The 25,136-nt window shown below is 42.0% G+C and overlaps 7 protein-coding genes across 7 annotated transcripts; 5 read left to right on the top strand and 2 right to left on the bottom strand.

Moving 5' to 3' along the window:
* Positions 1–157: 157 nt before the first annotated feature.
* On the top strand, positions 158–1,618 carry INS49_010109 (uncharacterized protein; the record flags this gene model as incomplete). The annotated part of the gene is made up of 7 exons (XM_043170835.1): positions 158–279; positions 353–437; positions 494–614; positions 677–827; positions 888–976; positions 1,029–1,251; positions 1,330–1,618. 7 exons carry the CDS (start codon positions 158–160, stop codon positions 1,616–1,618), a joined length of 1,080 nt encoding a protein of 359 aa, XP_043025400.1.
* An 8,711-nt stretch (positions 1,619–10,329) lies between these two features.
* On the top strand, positions 10,330–11,105 carry INS49_010108 (uncharacterized protein; the record flags this gene model as incomplete). Its single annotated transcript, XM_043170834.1, has 2 exons — positions 10,330–10,518; positions 10,815–11,105. 2 exons carry the CDS (start codon positions 10,330–10,332, stop codon positions 11,103–11,105), a joined length of 480 nt encoding a protein of 159 aa, XP_043025399.1.
* Positions 11,106–15,736: 4,631 nt separating this feature from the next.
* On the top strand, positions 15,737–18,550 carry INS49_010107 (uncharacterized protein; the record flags this gene model as incomplete). Its single annotated transcript, XM_043170833.1, has 2 exons — positions 15,737–17,100; positions 17,149–18,550. The coding sequence occupies 2 exons, from the start codon at positions 15,737–15,739 to the stop codon at positions 18,548–18,550; spliced, it is 2,766 nt and encodes a 921-aa protein (XP_043025398.1).
* Positions 18,551–18,838: 288 nt separating this feature from the next.
* INS49_010106 (uncharacterized protein) lies at positions 18,839–19,327 on the top strand (the record flags this gene model as incomplete). The annotated part of the gene is made up of 1 exon (XM_043170832.1): positions 18,839–19,327. The coding sequence occupies one exon, from the start codon at positions 18,839–18,841 to the stop codon at positions 19,325–19,327; it is 489 nt and encodes a 162-aa protein (XP_043025397.1).
* Positions 19,328–19,840: 513 nt separating this feature from the next.
* On the top strand, positions 19,841–21,064 carry INS49_010105 (uncharacterized protein; the record flags this gene model as incomplete). The annotated part of the gene is made up of 4 exons (XM_043170831.1): positions 19,841–19,860; positions 19,927–20,316; positions 20,514–20,561; positions 20,632–21,064. The coding sequence occupies 4 exons, from the start codon at positions 19,841–19,843 to the stop codon at positions 21,062–21,064; spliced, it is 891 nt and encodes a 296-aa protein (XP_043025396.1).
* Positions 21,065–21,444: 380 nt separating this feature from the next.
* Positions 21,445–22,745, bottom strand: INS49_010104 (uncharacterized protein; the record flags this gene model as incomplete). Its single annotated transcript, XM_043170830.1, has 2 exons — positions 21,445–22,610; positions 22,739–22,745. The coding sequence occupies 2 exons, from the start codon at positions 22,743–22,745 to the stop codon at positions 21,445–21,447; spliced, it is 1,173 nt and encodes a 390-aa protein (XP_043025395.1).
* A 1,316-nt stretch (positions 22,746–24,061) lies between these two features.
* On the bottom strand, positions 24,062–24,581 carry INS49_010103 (uncharacterized protein; the record flags this gene model as incomplete). The annotated part of the gene is made up of 3 exons (XM_043170829.1): positions 24,062–24,165; positions 24,221–24,340; positions 24,404–24,581. 3 exons carry the CDS (start codon positions 24,579–24,581, stop codon positions 24,062–24,064), a joined length of 402 nt encoding a protein of 133 aa, XP_043025394.1.
* Positions 24,582–25,136: the final 555 nt, after the last annotated feature.

Here is a 25,136-nt window from a genome sequence, read left to right as displayed (position 1 = left end):
ATGACGTTGGAGTTCACGAAACCCGGAGCAGGGTGAAACGGATGCCCTCTCCTCTTCTTCCTCAACATACTGTAGATAAGGCGTGGCCGTTGCTGTCAACTACTCTTAATAGACACCAAACTCAATCCCCCTTGTTTCACTACATATAAAAGCCAAAATGGGTGACGCACTGCCTAGCAAGTACAAAGCGGCAGTCTACGACCAACCAGGCAAGATATCGACCAAAGTGGTCGAGTTGGACATGCCGGAACCCGCTGCGGGAGATGTGTTGATCAAGCTGTACGCAAGCACCACCATGGTGCTACCTCACAAGGATATCGTATTGAGGAACGAGGACTGACACAACCCACAGCACCCATTCAGGAGTATGCCACAGTGATCTTGGAATCATGCTGAACAAATGGGCGCAGCTGCCATTCCCAACCGAAGTCGGCCAAGTTCGTCGAGCCCGCGCAAGTAGATGTGGTAGGGGAGGTACTAACAACACTTCTAGGTCGGTGGCCATGAGGGCGTTGGCGTCATTGTCAAAATGGGACCAGGAACAGAGAATTCTGATGTCAAGGTGGGAGACCGCGTCGGAATCAAGTGGCTTGCTGGTATATGTGGAAGCTGCCGTAAGCCTTGCTCGGCCTCCTCCAATCGTCTTGGTGACTGCCTCGCTGATGAACGGCCATAGCACCCTGCCTGGCTGGGTATGATGCCGCCTGCTTCAAGCAAAAAGTCTCCGGGTACTATTGGCCAGGAACATACCAGCAATATGTGACCAGCTCCGCCACTTACGTTACCCCTATACCAGAGGGTCTTTCCTCTGACGCTGCTGCACCACTGTGAGTCTCCCAGAATTTGGTTGCATCCCGGCCGCACAAGGGTGCTGAGTTTGCCCTCAGGCTATGTGCCGGTGTTACAGTCTACAGCGCCCTCCGCAAGTCAAACACACAGAGCGGGGAATGGGTGGTTCTTCTTGGTGCGGGAGGTGGTAAGTAACCCTGCTTTGGTCACAGTCTCCCAGAGTGTCTAATTCTCCGAAGGCCTCGGCCATCTCGCTGTCCAGATGGCGTCTCGTGGCATGGGTCTTAGGGTGATCGGAATCGACAATGGAAGTAAGAAAGACATTGTCATCGAGTCCGGAGCTGAGCACTTCATCGACTTCACGGCCAGCAAAGACGTGACGAAAGAGGTGATGGACCTGACAGGAGGGCTCGGCGCCCACTCTGTAATCGTGCTTACAGCAGCCAACGCTGCCTATACGATGTGAGTGTTACTTGTTCACGGACGTGTCTACAACAACTTATCCCGTTGGGAAAATACTGACGCCCGGTGGCCTCTCAGGGGTATGGACCTCCTTCGCTTCGGAGGCACCCTTGTCTGTATCGGCATCCCGGAGGGTGACCTCACAGCTATCAGTACAGCCTACCCACAGATTCTGATCGCAAAGTTGCAAAAGATCGTTGGTGTTGCGGTCGGCAATCGGAAGGAGGCCATCGAGACCCTTGAACTTGCCGAAAGAGGCATCATCAAGACGCATTTCAGGACCGAGAAGCTGGAGAAGCTTACTGAGATTTTCGAACAGATGCACAAGGGTGAGCTCAACGGGCGTGTAGTTCTGGACCTACAATAAGCCCGTCGCTGCCCTGTTGGGCCGGGCAGGCATGAGGAGTTGCTGGTCTCTGGTATTCTGACCAGTAGATCTGAGTTCAATCTCGTATCTATCATTTGGCGGACTTGCTTTTTTAGGTTGAAGCTTCGAACAAGAATGCCTGTATAAGTTTGTACCGCCCTCTTGCAATGGTGGCCACGAAGTGTGTTGACATCTTTAACGATCAAACACGACGGAAGACACCCCAGCAATGTCAGATGTACTTGTAATGTCCCAACGACCTTCAACGAACATTTTCTACTTGATTTGCTATCACTGTTAAAACATTTATGCCAATGCGTGTTAACACACATGATTGCGGCCCGCTTTGATAAGCGCAACCGTTTTGGGACACCGAAAGACACTAATGCACCTGACGCCTTCGAAGGATTCCAGCAGTGACTCACCTGACCGTCCTATCGCTTTCGCATTCACTTAAGATGGATCATAGGGTCCGAGCATGATCCCATCTACATGTACCTGCCAAATAAAGCCAAGAGGCATGGGTAATTCTTCTCAAGTATAAATACAGTTTTGAATTTCACACAACGTAGCGTAGTAACCCGCTGTTGGTAGGTCTCTCGTATGGGAAGCAATCGTGTATTAGTGTTATTCTATCTAAGTTTTAAGAGGCTACGTGCCCCGGAGGGGATAACTAAAGTAGCCTTCCAAGTAACAAGGGTCATACTTACCAATACTCACAGTTTTTCTTTTCTTTTAATAAGTATATACAATCCTTATTATAATCAACCCTAAAATTATAATTTATTATATATTAAGTATATATAACCTTTATTATAAAAAAACATTATTAAAAAGGCTTAAAATTATAACTTATAAGTTTTAAAATAAGTCCTAGCAACTCTTATTATTATACCACCCTTTAAACTTATAACCTTTATTATTATACTATTCCTTAAACATTATACTTATTATCCTTAATACTTAGCTTTTAAAATCGCTTCTTTATAAAAATTATTAACTTCTGCGTAAAAGCCTTAATCTTAAATCTCTTCTTTATAAGGGAAGTTAATGCCTATAAAGTTAATATTAAACCCTTTAGCTTATATTCATTTTTATTATATATCTTTATAATATAAATATTATTATTTCCATCCTTATTCTTATTACTAAAATATACTTAATATTACTTTAAATTATTTTCCTTTAGCCACTTCTTATCCTCTTAAAACTAAATATTATAAGCAACCTAATTATTCATTAAGTTTTTTTCTCACTTTTTATTATTCTTTTTAATTTCCTTAATAATTATTTTTTATTTAAATTACTTAAGTAATAATGCATATTTCTTAATAAGTTCCTTTATATATAAGCTTTATATATGCTTATTAGTAATTTAATATAAAAAGTTTTAAAGCTAGGTTAATATAATAATTTAATTCTTTAATAGCTAAATCTTTTTAATTTAATATATATAAAAAATACTTAAAATTAAAACTTTTATTAAATTATTTATTATAAAAATTATAATAATCTAGCATTTAAGATAATAATTACCTTAATAATTTTTATTATTAAAAATACTATGCAATCTTGCACTAAGAGTTCCAATGCTTTTAATATAAATATATAACTTTTTAATTATATTATTAAAAGATATTTACTTATCCTAATACTAAAAATTATTAATAATTTAAATAATAGCTATTATAATAACATTATTTAAGAAAAGTATTTTAACTTAAGCTATAGCTATAGCCTTTAGCTTATTAATTTTAATAATTTTATAAGAGTTAACCTTAATAAGCAACTTACTTTTTTTAATGCTTAGTATAAAAGTAAAGTTAAAGGCAATCTTTGCAATCTTTATTAAGGTCTTATTAGCTTAATTTTAATTATCTTTATTATTAATAATGATTAAATTGCTATTAATATTAAGTAAATAAGAATTGTTATTATTAATATCTTTATTAATATTTATTAAATAAGTAAGTAAATAAGAGTTATTATTATTAATATCCTTATTAACATTTATTAAATAAGCATTATTAATAATAACCTTATTATAAGAATTAGCAAGATTAATAAGCTTATCTTTATCTTTATTAATTAAAATGATTTTAGCCCTTTTTGCAGCCTTAATAATAATTTCAATCTTTATCTTATTGCTTAATAAAAATATAGTTGCAATATTTATTTTATTAGTTAAGGTTATAGTTGCAATGTTTATAAAGGAATCCTGATTTTAATTAAGGATTGCAATAAGGTTACCTTTAATGCTAGCCATATTAATAATAATCATAGCAATAATTATACTAAGTATATCCTTAGCATAAAAAGTAAATATAATATTCGCTAAATAATTCTGCTTATTATTATTATTTTTATAAGGCATATTAATAAAAGTATTAAACAACTTTTATAAATTATTATTAATATTTTTCATTATAATAAAAAAGAAAAAGATTTTATAAAAATTTAGCAATTAAAATAAATATTTATAATGCAAAACTTTATAATTATTATATAATAATTATTAATTTATTCTTTAATTATAAAAAAAGTTAATAAATTATAAATAAATTTAATAAAAGTTAATTTTAATATCTTACTAATAAATAGTAATAAAAGGTAATAATAATAATAAGATTAACTTTAAAATGATAATTATTAATAATATTAATAATTATAAGGTTATCCTTATATAAAATAAGGTATTAAAAAGGTTTTAATTAAAATATAAAAGGTTAAAGTTTATATTAAGAGTTTAAGTTTAAAAAGTATAAGGTTTTACAGCTAATAATAATAAGGTTAAAAGGAAAAGGATGCTAGCGGTAAGTTGCTCCTTCCTTAATAAAAAAAGGCTACTTTAAGTTTCTTAACTAATCTATCTACCTATATGCAAAACTTATTATTATTAATAAGCTTTTATAATATAATATTTAAAGTTAGTTTTATTATTATATTAATAAGGTTATCTTTTCTATTTATCCACCTTATTTTAATAATTTCTTTTATTTTATATAATTTTTATAATAATATAATATTAATCATAAAGCACTTTTCCTTTATTATTCCCAGCTTTATAAGATATTTATATAAGCTATATAAGTTTATATAAATAATTAAGGGTATATTTAATAATAAAAGTTATCTTATAATTATCTTAATTATTATAGCCAGGAAAATTCCAATATCCACTTTATTTACCATATTATAAATTTTACTTACCAACATGCTTTAAATAATATATTTATATTTTATTAATAATTAATAAAGAATATTACCTATTATTATAAATCCCTTAATTTCCTTATAAATCTTATTTATAAGGATAATAATATATCTAAGTTAAAATATTAAGTCTTAATTATTTATAAATAATCCATTTATAAATATAAAAAGTTTCGCTATTTTAAAATCTAAGGGCATATACTTAATTCCTTACATAGCGTTATTCATTTACTATAATAATTACATATTTAAGCTCTTATAATCTCTTGCCTTTAAATTCTATACCTATGCAGCCACTAAAAGATTATATAAAGCTTTTAATTAATAAATTAAAGCTATATATACTTTGCAAGCTCTTTATTTAAGGTATCTTTAAAGAGCATCTTTAACTATTGCATTAATAAAAGCAAGTTTATCAGCCTATCCCTTCTATTAAATAATAATTAAGCTAGTAATATCCATAATTATATAAATCTCATTATAATTTATTAGGTTTTTAAGCATTAACTCTTATTTTAATTTTCTTTATAATTTCGCAGCTTTTATCTTAATCTCCTCTTTATTTTAAAATTTTAGCATAAATAAAATTAATATATTATCCATTTATATACTTACCATTTCAAAAGGTTATATAAGCTTTATAATCATTAAGTAAGAATTATATATAAAGCAATTTATCTTAAGCTTTTATTAATAATATCTTTAATATATATTAAACTAATAAATACTGAATTTTATTATGCTATATAAGGATTAAATAATATAAATAATCATACTTAAAGGGTATTTATTTTTTAATTTCTTTAATAGCTTTATAAAAATCATTTTATGCAATTTAAACTTTATTTAAGGGTAAGCTTAAGTAATATCTTAAAATATAAGAATTATACCTTTTTCTTAAATTAATAAGGGGGCAAGTATAAAAATCATTTATTAACTTATTCTTTAAATAATTAGGCTTTGCATTAAGATTAATCCCTTTTTATTATTATTATAATCTTAAATAATAAATTAAGATTTTTTATAAGGTTTTATAATTTTATTTTTTACCTTTTATATTATGCAAAACTTAAAGAAATAATATTTATTATATTACTTTGCTAACCATTTTTTAATTTAAAAGATACCTTTAATAATAAAATTATTAATTTTCATTTTATTAAACTTTTTAAATAATAAGCTTAATATTATAATAACTTTATCTTATTTTAGTTTAATTGCTAAATTATAATTTTTATTTTCTTTCTTTAAGATATATAATATAATAATGTAGTCTTTTATTTTTAATAATAATAATTATATAATAAGTTGCATTTAAAATTTCATAACTAAGTTTTTTACTTATAAAAATTGCATTTCCTTATTATTATCTTAATAATATAGTTAAATAACTATTAACTTAAACATTGCAGCTTTATTTAGCATATTTAAGATTATATTATAACCATTTATAATAATAACTTTATATAAATCTTTTTATCCTTTTCTCTCTCTTTATATGCAAACTTTACATTATAGTAAATATTTTATATTAAAGATAAGTTTAACCTTAGTATTTAATGCATTTTATACTTACTATTTAGCTATAATTTTTTATAATATCTTTATAGCCTTTAAAATAGCTTTTGCTTACTTTTATATTAATAGTAATAATAGTAACTTATGCAATATTTATAGGTAAGCACTAAAAACTAAAAGCATAGGGACCAATCCATTTAATTCAGCAGTATTATTAATAGCTTTTATAGCTATTTGCAAAATAATATTATTATTTATGTTATTATATAGTTTAGTATATAGGATTTTATATGCTTATTTAAGGGCTTAATAGTATTTCTTAACTTTCTTAATAAACCAATATACCTTTATAAAAATCTATTTGTATTTAATTCCCATTATCCATACCTTTAAATAAAATTCTAAGGATGTAAAGTTCATTCCTATATTATATTTAATAATATTTAATAGTCCTTAATATATATTAATTTAAAGCATTTATAATATCTATTATATAGTTTTTATAAATATTAATTTTAAGAATTTTGCTCCTTAAAAAGTAATGGCTTAATTTATAATATAAAGAATTAAATATCTGCTTAAATATATTATATTAATTAAGATTTTATAATTAAATTCATAATTATTGCATAATATAAACTTAAAATGCCTAAATGCAAATCTATTTATTTAATAATAATAATATATCTTCTTAATCTTTATTATTACTTATTTATTAATATTTAAATTGCTAGCTTTTTTAAGCATTTAGTATAGTTAATTTATTAATGGGTATTTAAAGCAATAATAAAGTTTCTTTATTTCTATCTTTAAAAGGAAATATATAGCATTAATAATTTAGTTTAGGAAAAACCATAAATAGCTCCATTTTCTAAGTATTAGTATAATAATTACATTATTAAAGAAAACCATTTTATTTATAATATTATTATAATATACTTAAAGCTTATTTATATTTATTAAGCAAAGCAAAAATAGGGTTTATGCTTAAATAATATAAAAGTTAATATAATTAATTAAAATGGAAATTTCCATTATATTAAATAAATTAATAATTATCCCATTATTAAATTTAACTTTAGCTTTTCTTATAATAATTATATTAATTTAATACTTTAAATCTTTTTATTATAATATAAGAAATTGCTTATATTTAGCTATAAATATTAATAATGCTTTTATATTTAGTAGAATTCCTTAAAAATAAATTTAGTTATATTTATTCTTTAAGATAAATTAATTAGCTATAATAATTATCTTTATTTAAAAAATATTATTTCCCGTAATTTAATGCATAAACGCTTTATTAGCCAGGAAATTAATATTTATATAATAAACCTCCTTATTAAGTCCTACCTTTATAATATAGGTATTATTATTATAACCATTATCTTAATTCTATTTATCTTTATATTTATAAAATTTATTTTTATTATTCATTTTATATCCTTTAAATTTACTTAAAAAAGTATTAAAGTTATTATTATAACCTTTATATTTATATTATATTAAGTAGCTTCTTTTTATTAAATATTATTTATTAGCTAAATGTTTAATTAATTAGCATCTTTTCTTCTTATAAATATAATATCTTTTTTTTTAAAGTTATCCTTCTTTTCCTTCTTTATAAGTATTATTACTTTAAGTTTTATAGCTAATGTTATAAGATCTTAATTACTTAAAGCTTAAATAACTTAGGTTTAATTAACCAAACCTTTAATTTCCTTAAAATGCTTAAGATTATAATTATCATTTTCCCCTTAGCTTTTAGCCATTATATTTATAATTAATATAATATTAATTTAAAACTTTATTTATAATATAAATTATAATTACGCAGCTAAGCTATATTTTTATTATAAATCTTAAGTTTAAAAATAACTCTTTATATAATTAAGTTGGCTTAAAAAGAGCTATTTTTAGCTTAAGAACTCCTTTATAAGCTTTAATTATTATTATTTTTAAGTTATTCTTTTTAACATAGTTTTAGCTTAATGCCTATTAATAAAGTTATAGCTTATTAAGCATTAAATATAAAACCTTATATAAGTCTTTATTTGGGTTTTATGCTCTTATCTTTATAAATATTATTATTATTTAGTTTATATAATAATGCTAATAATTAAGGTTTATATTAAAATATATCTTAATTTTAAGGTATGCTATTATAAATATATTAGTTTAATTTATAAAATAAAAATAATAGGTTTTAGCTTAATCTTTAAGCATTTAAAAAAAAACTGCATAAAATTAATTTAACTAGATTTTAATATAATAATAGATATTAAAAAACATCTTTATCTTATTATTTAATAAGTTATATAAATTCCTAATATACTTATAAGAGTTATTAAAGGTTTTTATAAATTATATTAACTTCGCTAGATTTAAGCGTTTATTGGGAATATATTATGAGAAAAGAGTTTTATATAAATTATACTTCTTATTTGGTGGAGGCATTTCTAAGGCAGCCTAAGGTTATGCTAGGTATAGTATATATCTTTAATATAAGCTTTATTTCCATTTCTCCGCTAATAATAATAGGCCTTGCTGGCTATATTAGTTTTTAATAAATTGCATTATTAAGTTTAAGTTTTATAATTATGCACTTAAAGCTAGCGGCAGCGATAAAAGTTGTTTTAAGGATTATCCTCTTAGCAATTATTATTATTTAAAGCTTATTTATAATACTTATAAGGATTATACTTATAATTGCTATTTTTAAAATTAAGTATAATATTTATTTATGCTTAATTTTAAGGTTAATAAAGCATTACAAAGCTTATTATTAATTTATTTTAATCTTTCCTTAACTTAAGCTATAATAATTAATTATAATACTATAGGTTAGTTATTATATTTTATATAAATACCTTGCATTTAAAAAAAGACTTTTAAATATTATTAGTAAGGATTTAATAATACTTTAAATATTACCTATATCCACGCTATATAATCCTCGCAATAAGTAATAAAAAGGTTATTATTATAAAGGTTTTATTGCATATAACTTATTAAAGTACTTATTAAATAAGTAATTAAGTATTTTATTAATGCTCCTTATGTAAAAGCTATAAACCATAATTTTAGGTTAATATATTTATAATAGGCTAAGTTAATTAAAGTTTAAGCAAGCATTTTATTAATCATATACCCTTTAATAAAAGCTAGTGGCTCCTTAGCATTATTAGCCATTTTTATAGGTTTTTATAATAAATATTATAAGGAGTAAAATTAATAAAATAAAGAAATATTAATAAAATAGGTAATATTTTAAGAGTAAGTTAATAATAGTAATTTAATAGTAAGTAAGTTATAGTTATTAAAAGGAAAAAGTTATTAATTCCTTTAGGTTTTAAAAGCTAGGGCTTTCTCTTATTATTAAGTTTTTTTATATTAATTAAAAGCATAATGCATAACTTGCATTTGCTTATAATATAGCATTGCATTAGCTTTAATAATTGCAATAATTGCAAGCTTTATTTATTTAGCAATTATTAAGTTTTGCTAGGTCTTAAAGAGGATTTAAAAATAGGTTTATTTTTAGTAAAGTTTTATGCATAATAAATGTATATTTTTTAAATAGCAATAAATATGCATATGGATATTGCAGGGAATGCCATTTAGTTTATTTAATCTTTATAATGTCTGCTTAGAAAGTTTAATAATGCAAGGAGGCCTAAAGAAGCAGTCATTATTATATAGCGCTTATTAATAAGGAAGATATAATTTTTAGGTTAGGGAAATCCTTATGGGGTTGCCTCTTCTACCTTATTAATTTATAATACCTATGATTACTGATTAGTGTTGGTAGGTCTCTCGTATGGGAAGCAATTGTGTATTGGTGTTGTTCTGTCTAAGTTCTGAGAGGCTACGTGCCCCGGAGGGGATAACTAAAGTAGCCTTCCAAGTGACGAGGGTCGTACTTGCCAACACCCGCGGACTGCTTGCCCACCTCACCTACACTATCCGCAAAAACAATGGTGCTCCAAGTACTACCCGCCCAAGAGGCGGACATGTACCGATCCGCAGTTATTGAGCGCGAAGCCTACAAGCCCTTAGAAACTAACCAAATCCTGTTTCCTGGGCCGTTCCCTCCCGATGTCCTGGAGCACCGCGCCAATGAGCTCAAGGCGCAGTCGAAGGAGCCCAACACGTTCTGTTACAAGGTCATCGACACAGAGCTAGAAGGGGAGCAGATGATATCTTTTGCGAAATGGTAGGTGCCTCTACTGTGGATGGAGTGGGGAAGGTTTTAAATATTAAGCCATGGCAGGGTTGTCTATGATGGGATCAATCCGCCCAAGCCAAGGCCACAAAGACAGTGGCCCCAGGGAATCAATGGTGAAGCGTGTGAGCTGTTGTTTGGCGGGCTGACCAAGCTTAAAGAGAGGGTCATGGGGGACAGAAGACACGTGTGTAAGTCCTCAAAATCCAGGATGACTTGCCTTGTGCGCTGCAATAGAACCCTGCCTCAAACAACATCTCACTGACCTTCTTTGGCAAAGACATGCACCTACTCCATACCGATCCCAACTACCAGGGGCGTGGAGCGGGAGGCATCCTGACCTTGCGGGCCGTTGAAGAGGCAGCAAAGAGGGGCCTCCCGGCGTACCTAGAGTCTTCTGAGGCGGCACACCAGCTATACCTGAAGCAAGGATTCAAGGACTTGGAGGAGCTGGCCACGGACTTTAGCAAATGGGGATTGGAAACCCCCCACAGAGTCTGGGCTATGATACACGAACATGGCGCCTAGGGTATCCCATGGACAAGAAGACCGACTCCACAGGCACATCTCGTTCGTTGGCTCGAAGTTATGTAAGTGGGCGAGGCTTGCTCGCCACCAATTCGACACACTATCTACGGAGCAGGCAGTCGACTTTGTACAAAGGTGAGGTAGTAAGTGGCTGAGTAGGAGTCAATGGAGGCAGAACTACGAATCCATCTGCGTGGAGGGAGAACAACATGCCGTCGAATCCAGTTCACTTGATCTATGCGATTTAATGGAATAGCACCATCGATGGCTCAGGGAGCCTCTGGCCGAGGACGCCTGATGGCTAGACAGGGTTGACGGTGAGCTGCAGAAGGCAGAGGAAGGAGAAACGAAAGTCCACTTCTGAATCGAACACACTGCAGATGCGTGGTACTGATCTTAAGCCGTCGTCGTGTTTCCGATAGGCCAGCGTATGAGTTACCGTGGGTTTGGCGTAAATTCGTATGCTAGTCGTGTCAGGTGTGAACACGATTAAGATTCTAAGAAGCCATCTGTTGAACAATACTCGCGTCTTGGAAAGATGTCCAAGACTTTTACACGAATGCGACAACATCTGACCAGGAATGGAACGAAGTCATCTCCAATCTCTTATAAATGTCGAGGGAGCAGGAATGATCATGTCTTGGATTCGCAATAGCAACCAAGAGATTAATGAGTCACATTACATCAATCGATGAGAATCATCTTATCCACGCTTCACAAACCACGATGACATTGTATCGACCTTCTGAATAGGCTCTGGCGGTGTTGTATGCATCTCAGGTTGCTATCACCATAACGGTCGAATCCGGAAGCTTTTGGGAGATGTGACCAAGCCCAAGAGTTGTCTTATCTTGACTTGTGGATGGTGCGCTATTGAATATGGGTCTCAAGCCCCTAAATTCCCTCGAGGGACCAAGATTGCGGGTCCTTGGTAGAGGGTGACAGATTACCATAGGAGCATTACAGCCTTGAAAAAGAATTCACTTGGTCCACTAAAGAGGTGGCCCCTTCCACGTGGCCCGTTCTGGCCGCAGCTATCTCATTGTGGCCCACTCTCAAAACATTGAAGTCTTCCTGTGTCCTGCTGTACTTCTAGATACAGTTGTCAAACGGGAATGTGCAACGGTTCGACACGTAGGACGGGACAGCTAAAGAAGACTGCCCCGGGTTTCCAGAGTGTTCTGGAGATTCTGACCATTTTATGCTCTGCCCTATAGTGCAGCGGTGTACGGTACCATCTTAACACGTTGCGACCATGAGAGTCTTGGCCGCTGTGTTCTGTACCGCGGGGCCGTGCGCTGTACGCATCTGCGCGGCAGACCCCAAAAGAGCTGACATAAGGAGACCAAAGAAAATCTGAGTATCCCGAGCCCGGATACAATTCGGTGTGGAAACCCAGGCTCGTCAGGAGCTGAGATACTGTGCGACCCTACCAGCCCATGACCAGTATGACGCGCGACGAGAGCAGTGAAAAGAACACAGATTGGAATGAACTCAAACAGGAACAGAACCGGACATATAAGCAATTATGAATGAAACGGTGCGGCGTAGACGCATCCATATAGACTGCCTCACGTACTGTCGTTCTCTTCCCTCGCAGTGCAAGAGGCACAACCGTCCTGCTGGCGGCATACGCGCAAGGACATCCAACCACGGCATGGCTGTGGAAGCTGGGCTGACCGATAAACGGCGTGGGAGGACATGCTCTCGCTGGAGACTGGTGATGGGCGGGAGGGAAGTAGTCCAGAAGGCTCCCGAAGAGGGTCAGTGGTTGACCCAGTCCATATCTGATCGAGGCAAGTGACCTCGAGGACTCAGCTTGGGCTGGCATGGTGACATCCACGTTGACTGTGCAACTTGCACGGGGGTTGGACTCGAACCAGGCAACGAAAAAGCGACAGCCATCAATGCCCAAGCCCGAGAGGGCCCCTAGAGGAATACCGGGGTGGAAGGGGTGCGTGAGGTGCATAGGGTGAGGTGGAAGCTGACAGGGGGCCCGAGGGCATGTTGGGTGCTGATTGGTCAGATCGAGGCAAGTCCTCCCACCTCGAGTCTGCCCCGTATAAAAGCCCTGTGCCACCTCCATTTTCTGTTCCATGTCCTTCCCTCTTTCTTGAACCAAGGTCCAAAATCATCAAGATCTTGCCATAAACCACATTGAAACTTTCAGTGGTATCAGAGTCCATCTAGCAGAACCCTCCTGAGGACACTTGCTCTCATTTTGTACGGTCCTCCCCTTCACGCCTTGCTCCTTGCCGTCTTCAGGTCATATCACTTCCTTCCCCGTGTTCAGTGTCAAATTGACTTGAATCTCTGGGAAGATAGAGATTGCCAGACAAGACCGCAACACTCGGAAAACAACAATGGCACGGTCAAGTCATAGCTCATCATCGTCTTCCACCCCTCCGCACGAGTCTCACCACCGTCGACAAGGACGTCAGCCATCAACAAGGCATTCGCCTTCGGATCAGCGCCCTCGCCGTTCAGTTGTACTTGACAGCGATATTGGGAGCCCACTGGAAGACGTCACTGACGTCGTGCTTGCAACCGAGTACTACTGGTCACCGGAGCCATGGCCACAGCCAAGGAGCCGGACCACGAAGCCGTACGGGGCAAGCATGGCGAGCACGTCCACACTAGAGGCAAGCAGCGCCGTGGCACCTGGCCGCAGAATGTCACCCGCGGGAAAGATTCCTAAGCGTGTTCGCGGGGAAGATCTCAAGGACGGGGAATACAGGCTTTCGACACCACCACGGACGCCTCAGCTGGGCCGACTCGGCACCCCTGACCTGGAATTGACGCGAAAATGCGACAAGTTCTGTGACTGCTGCTCGGATGAGCACAAGTATCTGGAAGACAGGTCAAAAATGGATTCTCAAAGTAGGTTCACGCACTCTCTTTCTTTTGGCTGGAGCATGTCGAGGTGGCTGTCTTTGGTCGTCGTCTGCCGTAGGACTGGGGTGAGACGTGACTAAGCCATACTGACCAATGACAAGTCGAAGCTGCCTTGGCTCATATGCGTGGGCCATCAGGCAGAAGGCTCTTGACTTCTGGGAATGACGTCCGTCGGGCGAGGTGAAAATTGATAAGGATGAGTATGGGCACCGACTAATTCCGAATGATGACTATGAGAGGGGATAAAATGGGCAGGTAATGATGTTTGGGTTATGATGTTGGCTGGCGTCAGGTATACTGCCTTTATTGGAAGCTTGCGGCTCTTTGGTGTGCTTGTCTTGTTTGCCTAATAACTTGAGGTGTCGTTGGTGGGACTGTTGAGCATCGCACCAGCGTGGCTTTTCTGTGCATGGGAATGCGAACATGTAGTTTGAATATCGTATATGCCGTTTGGCTCTTGTGAACATGGCCACAGCCGCGTTTGTAGACGTTGACATCGTCTTTCCTCTGACACGAAGGTTCCCTCAGTACAGCCGGTAGCTGCTGGGATCAACGGCGAGTCTTTGGAGTGGGAGCAAGTCAGACATCGTGGCATTCTGACCATGACTTACGGCAATTGGCGAGTTGCAGATGTGGTCGGTGCGTGGAGGGTGGTGGGCAAGCACGATCGCAGGGCAGGACGGCTGGATGGCAGAGGACGGGACCGACGTTGGACGTTGGACGTGGGATGTGGGGCGCTTATCGGTCTGCGCAGGCAGCAGGCAACTCGAGCCACCCCACTTAGTCAGCGGACCAACTCAGCTCCGTAGTAAACTGGCGTACTTTACGTACGGTAATACAACAGCAAGGGCAAGCAGAGGAGGCAGGCCATCATCGACGACTTCAATTCAACGTCGCCGCCAGCCAGCCTTTCACCAACATAACCTGCCCACTGGTCTTCACGCGTGAGGTCGTATTTTCAAGGTCGCATCAGATTGGCTTGCTGTATTAATGCAGCCATGACATTTCTGTTGCGCAGAAATCTAGAGGCCGTGCCGCCCTACCCTCGTGGTGCCCACGCGATTGCGTTCCAACCACCATGGAGACGCTGGGAACATGATGCCATTGTACCCCAATGCGGATTCTTGGCATATGCCGAAGAAGCCCATGGCTTCTCCTTTCATCGGTTGTGATGGCGCTCCTCCATTCGTGCACCCTCGCTGAGGCCTTGTGCATGGACAGCAACTTCGGTGACACCATCCGTCTCCGCCTGCGCGGGACCGAACATGCACGCCCGACTAATCAGCCCCTGCAACCGCCAACCTGTGTATCCATCCTTAAAGCCCTCGTGTTCGGCAGGATCTGGGCCCATGATGCCTCGCAAATCTACAGTCTGGTGGGAGAGTCTCGGTGTACACAGACCGAGTGCAATATGGATCCTCAACCTGCACGGCAGCTCGCCGCTACTGGCCAGCTGACTGTCGCGTTAACATGATGCCTTTGATATATGCAAGGTCTGTGGAACTTGCGGCTCATGGCAGCAATGTTTGCACCCTAATATAAATGTGTTGAGGGGTTGATAGCGCAGGAGGTGATGACGAGAACGCCCCGGAAACGGAGACTTGAAAGATGTGGTCATCATTGGGGACCATCATCTGCGGTATAAGAAGACAGCATCGCCACCGACATGAGTGTCGTTGAAGACAACAGTTTGTGAATGTCATCGCTTCCCACCTGTCTTGAACTGGCAACTGTCGATGATCACGATGCTTCTGGCCATCTGCTTGGCTGCTCTCTGGGGCAGTGCCTTCACTTTTGCCACCATCAGCCGCAGTCCAACCCTCTCCAAAAATACCACCATAATTCCTGGTGCCTATGTTGTTGAGTTTGTGGGCGGCCATGACCACACATCCTTTTACAGCAGCCTGAGGGCTGAGGGTGTCGATGTCTCCCCGCGGATGAACATGTCTTTCCAGTTGTTCAATGGCTCTTCTTTCTCCATCACGAACCTCAGCGAACATACCGGAGCCGCCTCAAGGATTTCTGTCATGCCATCTGTCAGACGAATCTGGCCTATGCGCCGGTACCCTCCACCCAAAGTCCAGCACATGAACTCCGCCCCATTCCTGAATTCCAGCGGCCCTGGGTTTGCTTCCAAGCTGGGTAACGCTGCCGCCTCGGGCAACCATTCTTACTCTCCTCATGTGATGACCCAGGTCGACCGCCTGCATGCTGCAGGATACACCGGGAAAGGAGCTCGCATAGCAATCGTCGACACCGGCGTTGACTACTACCATCCTGCCCTTGGAGGATGCTTTGGAAAAGGATGTCTGATATCTGGCGGCTACGACCTCTCGGGCCACAGCTACGATGGCACCAGTGCTCCTGAGCCGGGTCCTGACCCATACGACAGCTGTGACGGCCACGGCACTCATGTGGCCGGAATCATCGGCGCCAGGCCCAACGAAATGGGTTTCACAGGCGCAGCACCAGGGGCTTCCCTTTCGATGTACAAGGTCTTTAGCTGTGAAGGAGGGGGGTTTGGATCAACCGACGACATCCTGATCTCTGCATTCAACATGGCCTTCGAGGACGGTGCCGATATCATCACCGCCTCGATCGGTGGGTCCGGCGGATGGAGTGAAGAGCCCTGGTCCTCAGCCGTTGGCCGGATCGTGGAGAACGGCGTCCCTTGCACACTTGCCGCCGGGAACAGTGGCTCCGAAGGAATGTGGACGCCCAGCACAGCCGCAGACGGCAAGGACGTGACTGCTGTGTCTTCTTTTGATAATGTGAAAACACCTTATCTTCTGTACAAGGGCAGCTACTCAACCAACTCAACGTCTTCTGGACCATGTTCCGCCTCCAACGCCTCCAAATCCTTCGGATGGTTGCCTAGCTACCAGCCCTTTGAGAATCTGACGCTGCCTCTCTGGGCCACCAGCCACAACACGAGCGTGGAAGATGATGCATGCTCAAGGCTCCCAGCGGATACACCGGACCTATCGAACTTTATCGTTTTGATACGCATGACCACGGCCTGTGACACCTACGATCAAATGCGCAACGTGTCGGCCTTCAATGCTCAATACGTTCTCTTCTATGGCAGTACCACGGACGAGTAAGTGGCCTCAGTCTTGACCATTGTTCGTCTGCTAACACATGAAAGTCTCTTGGTTTTTGAGGACTCTTATATTCCTAGCTCCATTTCTGGAGCAGGGGTAGTACTTCCTGAACAGGGTGTGGAGTGGGTAGACCTACTGAGCAGGGGCTTCGACGTGCGCCTTACCATGACCGATCGCTCAAACGCCGGGGCCGTTCACGCCGACGTCGACAACGCTCTTACCGGAGGATTTGCGAGCTACTATACGAGCTGGGGCCCGACATGCGCGCTGGATGTCTACCCTTCCTTAGGGGCTCCCGGGGGCAATATACTTTCCACTTTCCTTCTTAGCGAAGGTGGTTACAAAGTCGCATCCGGCACCTCTATGGCCACGCCCTTCATGGCGGCGGTTTATGCCCTCGTTGGTCAAGCGCGAGGTACTTTTGACCCCGCGGAGTTGGCAAGATATCTTTCCAGCACCTCCCGCGCTCAACTATGGAACGACGGCAGTGGGACACTATGCGGTCTTGCCCCAGTCAATCAACAGGGTGCAGGGCTGGTACAGGCCTATGATGCGGCCTTCGTGACAACGCATGTCAGTACCAAAGGTCTATCTTTCAATGATACGGACAACTTTCGAAGCGCGACCTTCATCATTCGGAACATGGGATCTCGAGATGTGACGTATGAGCTCGGAAACAGTCCCGCGTACAGTATGAACTCGCTGTCTGTGGAATCCAATTACCCGCTATCATTTCCCAACCCGATTCTCGCCGCGACTGCGTATCTGGAGTTCTCCAAAACTTCCGTAACACTCCCACCAAAGGCACGCGCCAACATCACCGTGGAGCCCACCTTTCCGGGAGAAGCTGGAATAATGCAAGGTCTCCTGCCAGTATACTCGGGCTACATAACAATCAACGGGTCCAACGGTGAGAACCTGGCCATACCTTACCTCGGTGTGCGCGGAAGCATGTACTCTGCTGCAGTGATGACTGCCGAGGATTCGGGGTATGACCTCGAGGACTTCGACCGCCCATGGGTAGGCAAGCAGTCATCCTCGCGGGACAACTCCACCTTCACCGTACCATACCCGTCCGTTGGTGACATGCCGATTTCATCAACCGACGAGGTGCGCTTCATGTACCCTTCGGCCGAATTCGTACTCAATTTCGGCACCCGGATCCTCCGCGCCGACGTCATACCCATGTCGTCCAACTACACCGGCCCGACGACGACGGTCCTGGGCCTGAAGATCGCAGGCAGCGTCGTCGGCTACCCCGTAGAGTACCAACCGCGCTCTTATTTCTACGTGAGTTTCTCGGGGATGCTGGACGATGGGTCTGTCGTCCCCCAGGGCCAGTACGCGCTTGCCATCAGGGCGCTGAAGCTCTTTGGGGACCCCGAGGAGCCTGATGATTACGAAGATCTTGGTCTGTCCTATTTCACGCTCATCTACCAGGGTTGATTGCACGAGACTGCTGGAGTGGGATCACGACGATGATGGAACTGAACTGGAACTGTGATTCCGTGCTGGCTGTGGGCGCGCGTGGTAAGGGAGAACCACGGCGCAGGCCTTTCCCTGCTAGTCGCACCATTAGTTACAGTAGCAAACATTTCAGAGGGTTGCCTAGTTTGTGACCCTTCGCCTCGCCGAGCTCGGTGGGCCTTATGATTGAATGACAAATGCTCTTGAACATCATTCACTTCATGGTTTCCCGGAAATCCCATCCTTGAAATAACGAGAGAGAAAAAAATGCATTCACATCCACTCGGCCACATTTCCATAGGCGTGAGGGACTACGAGATAGCCAAGCGCTTCTACAGCGCCACGCTTCCCCTCATCGGCCTACATCTTGTCTACGACAGCACCGAGACCGCCACTCAGAGTCCTTCATCTGGGAACGATGACGACGAGGGGCCTCGGACCCTAGGCTTCGGGCCAGATGAGGAGAATGAGCTGCTCAACATCTTTGAGTATGGCCGACACGCGTCCGCCCCGGGGCCGGGCAGCCACATCGCCCTCAACACGGACTGCCGGGCCGTCGTCGACCAGTTCTACGAGGCGGCGGTCCGGAACGGCGGAAAGAGCAACGGTGCGCCGGGCGTGAGGCCGCATTATGGGAGGGCGTACTATGCTGCGTTTGTTATTGATCCTGATGGGTGGAGGTTAGAGGTTGTGTGTAAGGAGGTCGTCGGCGAGGGGGACCAGGTGGAGAAGGGTGAGAATGCTACAGCCGTTTGAGCTGGACTCGGATATCTTGAATTTTCATGTGGCATGGAGGTTTGCTTTTTAATTCTTATCTTGCTCAATTTTGGAAGGAATAGGAATCGCGGTGAGCTCTCAGAATGCTCTCATTGGGAGACACGGGCGTGGTAGGCCTCCTGCGTTGGCCTAGATAGTACCAACGCTTCATCAGCCAACAGCAACGCTGAACACTCAATCTCGGAAGCCAACAGCCGGTGCAGGAGGCCTACTCCAAATACCTGACATAATGAAAGGCAAACGAAATGAATGGGCAAGGAAGACATTCTCTAGTATGTCTCTTCTCAAGCCGCTGGTGCCTCGATATGGCCTGGAGTCTACACACTTATAAAGTAGAGCCCACGGGTCGAGTTTTGTCCACATGGTGCACTACGAAAAACTTCTTCTCAAGAAATGCCGTAAATCTCATCCTAGGTCATCACCATTTTCCTCACACCATCTGCCAACACCTACAAAGTCGACAACAAAGATATTTCCACACAAATACTCATCATGGGCTCAGCTTACGAGGAGTAAGTTCAGCACAATTTCAGCTACGCCACCGCAAATCGGACAGCGGCTAAGACAAGGTTTAATAGCATCATCGGCTCGGACGTCTTCACATTCGTGATTGGTCCCAACGGCAAAGAGTACAATGTCCACGGCACCGCAATCTCGAGGCTGTCAAAACCCCTCGGCGTACTGATCAACGGCGATATGTGCGAGGCCAAGGAGAAGTGCGTCAAGTGGCCTGACATTGACGAAAAAACCTTTGTGCGCTTTGCTCAGTGGGCTTATACCGAGACCTACGTGACGGAAGAGCCTGACATTCTCTTGGGCCATTCTCTCATTGAATCTCCAAATGCCCCCAGCATGACACCAGCGCTACCAAACCGCAAGACGTCTGAAATGCCTCTGTACTCTCTCATCACCGCGAACTCAACCCAGTACCAGAAGAAGCAATACTGCTGGAACCAAGTCTGTGGATGGTACGGTCGAAACAACCCCAAGTCTAACCACCAGCCGACGTGTCTCGTTTGCAGGAGAGTGTACACTGCAACTGCTTGCGCAAGTTGCAACTCTATCTACACAGACTGCCCAACCTGTGGACCCTCGACCAGGACTATGAGGAGCTCGTGCTCGAATAACAATTGTGAATATCGGTACTATGGCTCCACCTCCACAGGCCAAGTGACGTGCCTGAGATGCCGCACAAAATATTCGACCAAGCAATGTCAGTGTGGTTCAACATTCAGCGACTGTGGGGCATGTGTGGCCGAGAATGAGAGACCAGCACTCATCAGAAGACGCGTACTTATCCATGAGTTCTTGGACACAAGCGGCACCACGTATCCTACCTCCACTTCCGTCTTCTCAGCGCGAAGGAACATTGAAGGCTGTGAGGACTACACCGGCGTCTTCCTCTGCCACGCAAAGCTCTACGTCATGGCCGACACATACGACATCCCTTCCCTCAAGCAGCTCAGCCTGCACCGCCTGCATGCCACGCTCAAAGAATTTACCCTTTACCCGAGCCGCTTCAACGACATCGCGGCGCTCGCCAAGTACGTTTTCGAGAATACTGTTCCGGAGGACAAGATTCGAGATATGATCACGCTATACTACGCCTGCATTGTTGAGGATGCGCGGAAGCAAGACAGCCTGAAGTCACTCATTGAAGAAATTCCTGACTTTGCATCCGGCTTGATCAACAAGATGGGCGATAGGCTTGCTTGACGCGCACATGCACGGCAGGAGAGAGCCCCCACAGAATCGATGATTGCGGACACATCTTGGGAGTAACTTGACGGTGACAGGAAGACACTGAGCAGGAATGGCATGCATAATTACCATGATAGTCTGACGTCGGATGGCACAACTCTGTTCCCACACTGCGGCTCCTCCAAGTCTTGCTAGAGGTGTCTTCCGGCAAATCCGAGTGTGGTAAATTATGATACAGGTCCTCAGAGAGCACGCTTGAGGATCAAATTGTGATCTTTCTTTTGGTTGTTCTTGTGATTTCCAAGGTAGGGGCCAAATACTGTCACCCCACCTAACACCATCAGGTCAATGTCACCAGACTTCATGCCTTTCTCCTTCTCAAAACGCTGCCTGCCTTAACTGTAGGTTGTCACAGGCGCCAGCCTATAGACCTTTGCCTCATGTGGAAGCACCTCAGCTGAAAAGGCTGGAGCTTTCAGCGGTCCTTGCTGCTCATGAGTCCAGAGATCCTTGACTGTATAAGACCTCCATTCCACAAACAAGTATCGCTGAAGGTAGAGACTCATCAACGCCAGCTCTGACCCGCGATTCAGGAACGCAATGGCTATACTCCCATCCTCCAGCTCCCTTGCCCAGTACTGCAGCTGACCGTCCTGCTCTTGGTAGACCACTGTAGCTGCGACACCCAACGGATCTTGGCTGATGGCGATGATTTCCTCGTTGGTGATAGTTTCAAGATCGAAGCTCGAAAGTGTCCGCACATCGGTCCCAATGAGCAGCGGGCTGGCCACCATGCACCACATGCTAAAATGAGCGCGATACTCAATATTACTCGCTCCGGCGCCGACAAGCCGCGGAGCAATGCCGTTCAGCCCGACGATAAGCATGTCATAGTCGTTCCACCCGCCCGGGCCGGCGTACTCGGCGAGGCTCACGTTCTCGCCCCGGGTCAGCATGTCGAGGACGTCAAAGTAGTAGTCCTCCCGAAACCCGGGGTAGTTGAAGTCGTCGCTGATGTCCTGGCCCATCCTCCAGTGGTTTGCGCCCTCGTCGCGCGCCCACGTCCAGATGTCGGCCCACCCGCAGTGGCACGCGTGGTACACGACGTTGCGACCCGTGGCGCGCAGCCCGAGGGCCATCCGGCGGACGTCACCCCTGACCAGCTCCTCCGCGGCCTCCTCGCCCCTCGAGCAGCAGCTGTCGTACTTGAGATGGTCTACCCCCCAGGAAGCGAACGTCGCGGCGTCCTGGTCCTCTGAGCCCTCGGTCGTTCCCGTGAACTTGGCGCAGGTCGTTTCCCCCGGCCCGCTGTAGATGCCGAGTTTGAGGCCCTTGGAGTGTGCATAATCGGCGACGTACTTGATGCCGTTTGGAAACTTTGCCGGATCGGCCTCGAGGGGTCCTGGGTGGTCTGACCGGTTGCCTGCGTACCGTTGCCAGCCGTCGTCAATGTTGATGTACTGGTATCCTGCCGCTTGGAGTCCGCTGGAGTTGACAAAATCGATTGTGGCGATCACAATCGACTCGTTGATGTTGGGACCGAAATAGTTCCAGCTGCTCCCTTTGAAATAGTCAGCAGACCGTTTTGAGACTCGCGTGTCGAGTAGGTTATCTATGGTAGACACTCCTTGCACAGCACTGCCGTTGACTCTATCTGGTTTCGGGGATGAATTGATGGAAAGTACTCACATCCCATCGGCGGCGTCAGGGCAAGATCATTGGGCGGGAGTGGTCCGTCATCGCTGTCTGTACCGTCGGATCCCTGGCCGCTTACCAGTCCCCAGATGGCGGCGGAAATGAAGAGAGAACGCATGGTAACGACAGGTATGTTGACCGAACTAGAATGGCAATAACATCACGAGTCCTTTCGCAAATATCGGTGAGGATCTTACCTTAATAAGAGTCTTCTGCCGCATCCGGCTGTAGAAGCTTAGCTTTCAGCCAGCTTTATTAGTGGCGCTCGGCCGTGGCTCGAGCTAAGTTACACGAAGTACCGTGCCTAATACACGTAAGTGAAATGTGACCATTGGCACCTTGCAGCGGGAACACGGAATGGGCGCGCCATAACCTCGGCCTAGTCGATCAAATGTAACTTCAGGCTGCACACAGTTTGGGTGTTCGAGAGGTACTTGAAGCCTTAGTACTCTTCCAGTGTCAGCGGCGGAGAATGCCAAGCGAAAAGGAATCCCGTACTTACCCCTCGTGTGTCTCCTGTTCTGCTTGTCCCCCGCAAGGCCACAGCTGCGGCCGTGCCCCCAAATTGCAACATGACGCCGGTCCTTCTTGACCGAAATTGCAAAGCTGAACGTGGCTGTGGGCTGAAGCGAATGCACAGTGCCACCCATGGCAGCTGAACGGGGAAGAGCAGGGTGTGATACGAAATACATACTTTCAATTTCTCGTCACTTTTGGGAATCGGAAACCGCCTTCTCTAACTTCAGTCTAAATTTTACGTTGCGTGACAATGTAAAGAGCAGACATCCACGTTTGTGTCGCCTCAGCCACGTGAGGCGAGCCGGGGTACTCCCACCACATTTAACTAAACCAAGTCTCACCCACTCTTCGTGAGGAATGTTGCGAGGCGGCCGTGCTACCTGGGGCCGCAGAAGGAACGCATTTTACACAATTAGACCAGAAGACGGCACGGCACGGCACGATTCTCGCCAAGCAAAAGCATGGCTTGACGTTGTTCTTAGTAAGGCTCGACATTAACAACGCAATGAATTATTTTCCTGACAGACCATTCTAAACGAGAGGGAAAGACTGCAGTTTTATTTCGCTGCTATTACCGTGGACTAGCAAACCTGAGAAGCTGAGTTTCGAAGCAAGAAGTAAAACAGAGTCATGTAAACCCTCAAATCCTCTCCCATAGTAAAATTCGGTTGAAAATCAAGTGGTAGCAAACTAAGATCCGGGACTAACTTGCTTTCAATGAGTGCTAGGTGACAAGCTCTGATTGAGGCCCCATATATGCCCCACGGACTGTTTAGTCGTCCACATTTTGCACCTTTTTCAGACGCGAGCCTCGACGGACTTGCCTCGCCCGACGGAGCGCTTTCGAAGGGCTGGGGATACTTTTGTGAAAGTATTTCGATTTGCCCCCCAGCCTCTGATGCCTGTATTTGGTCAGCAGCGAAATTGGTTCTTTGAGCGCTGCTGCTGCGACGTTACAGCTGGTGCGAGGGTCGGGCTGCACAAACTGGTAGAAGGGCTCATACCTCCAGGAGTGGATATTAAAGTACAAACCGCCGTGCTTGTAAAAGCCATTTGGCTTCAACAGAATCCCTCGAGCTATCATCGCTCCATGTGTCGTCAGAAGAATGCGAAGTCATTGATCGTCATCATCTTCATCACTGTCTTCGGCGATAGCGAACTCGATGACGGGCTGTTCAGATGGTTGGGACCGAGAAAATTGCGCCAGTTCCATCTGCTCAGCTTCGTTTTGGACGTTCTGCTCGTCGAAACGAAGGCCTGGTTCCTCGGAGCGCATGGGATGACCACGACCCTCCTCGTTTCCAGCCACGCTTGACATGATTGATGATGTCTGGTGATATAAGATGGGCTGCTCGCTTTCTCCGCCTGTGAATTTTGGATCCTTACAGGATTGCGAATTGCGGGGAGATCTTGTGAGAATGCAGCAGTCTTACCAGGAACGTTTATGTATGTACATCCAGGCAGCTCTTGATGTACAGTCAGTGTTTGAACACAATGCTCCCGTCAGTGTTCTCTCACGTACAGATGCCTTCTTCTGTCAAGTGCTTTGACAATTAACAAGAATTCTATTGCGGTCCTTCATCAACATATTGTTCTCAAAACAATGCTTCTCAAACACCCCGAGCCGTCTCTCCCGCACGGATCTAGGTTTCTGACCAACAAAGCAGTCCAAGAGACAAAGCACCGTTATTGGAGTTTGCGAGTAGTTATGTGCTGGTATTGGTGCTGTCTCTTTTCCCATACCTATCGTGTTGAAAACACTCAATACTAACAAGAAGGAGCTCAGCAGCCGCATTCGATGGTGGTAAAGAAGCCACTATGATGATCGGCCGTGACAGCGGAAATTGTGAAGATGCGTAATTAATGCTATCCT

The sequence above is a fragment of the Diaporthe citri genome (assembly GCF_014595645.1).
Source record: "Diaporthe citri strain NFHF-8-4 chromosome Unknown scaffold_4, whole genome shotgun sequence".
NCBI classification, from domain to species: Eukaryota; Fungi; Ascomycota; class Sordariomycetes; order Diaporthales; family Diaporthaceae; genus Diaporthe; species Diaporthe citri.
The sequence above is the reverse complement of the archived record's forward strand: the minus strand, read 5'-3'. Positions and strand labels throughout refer to the sequence as shown.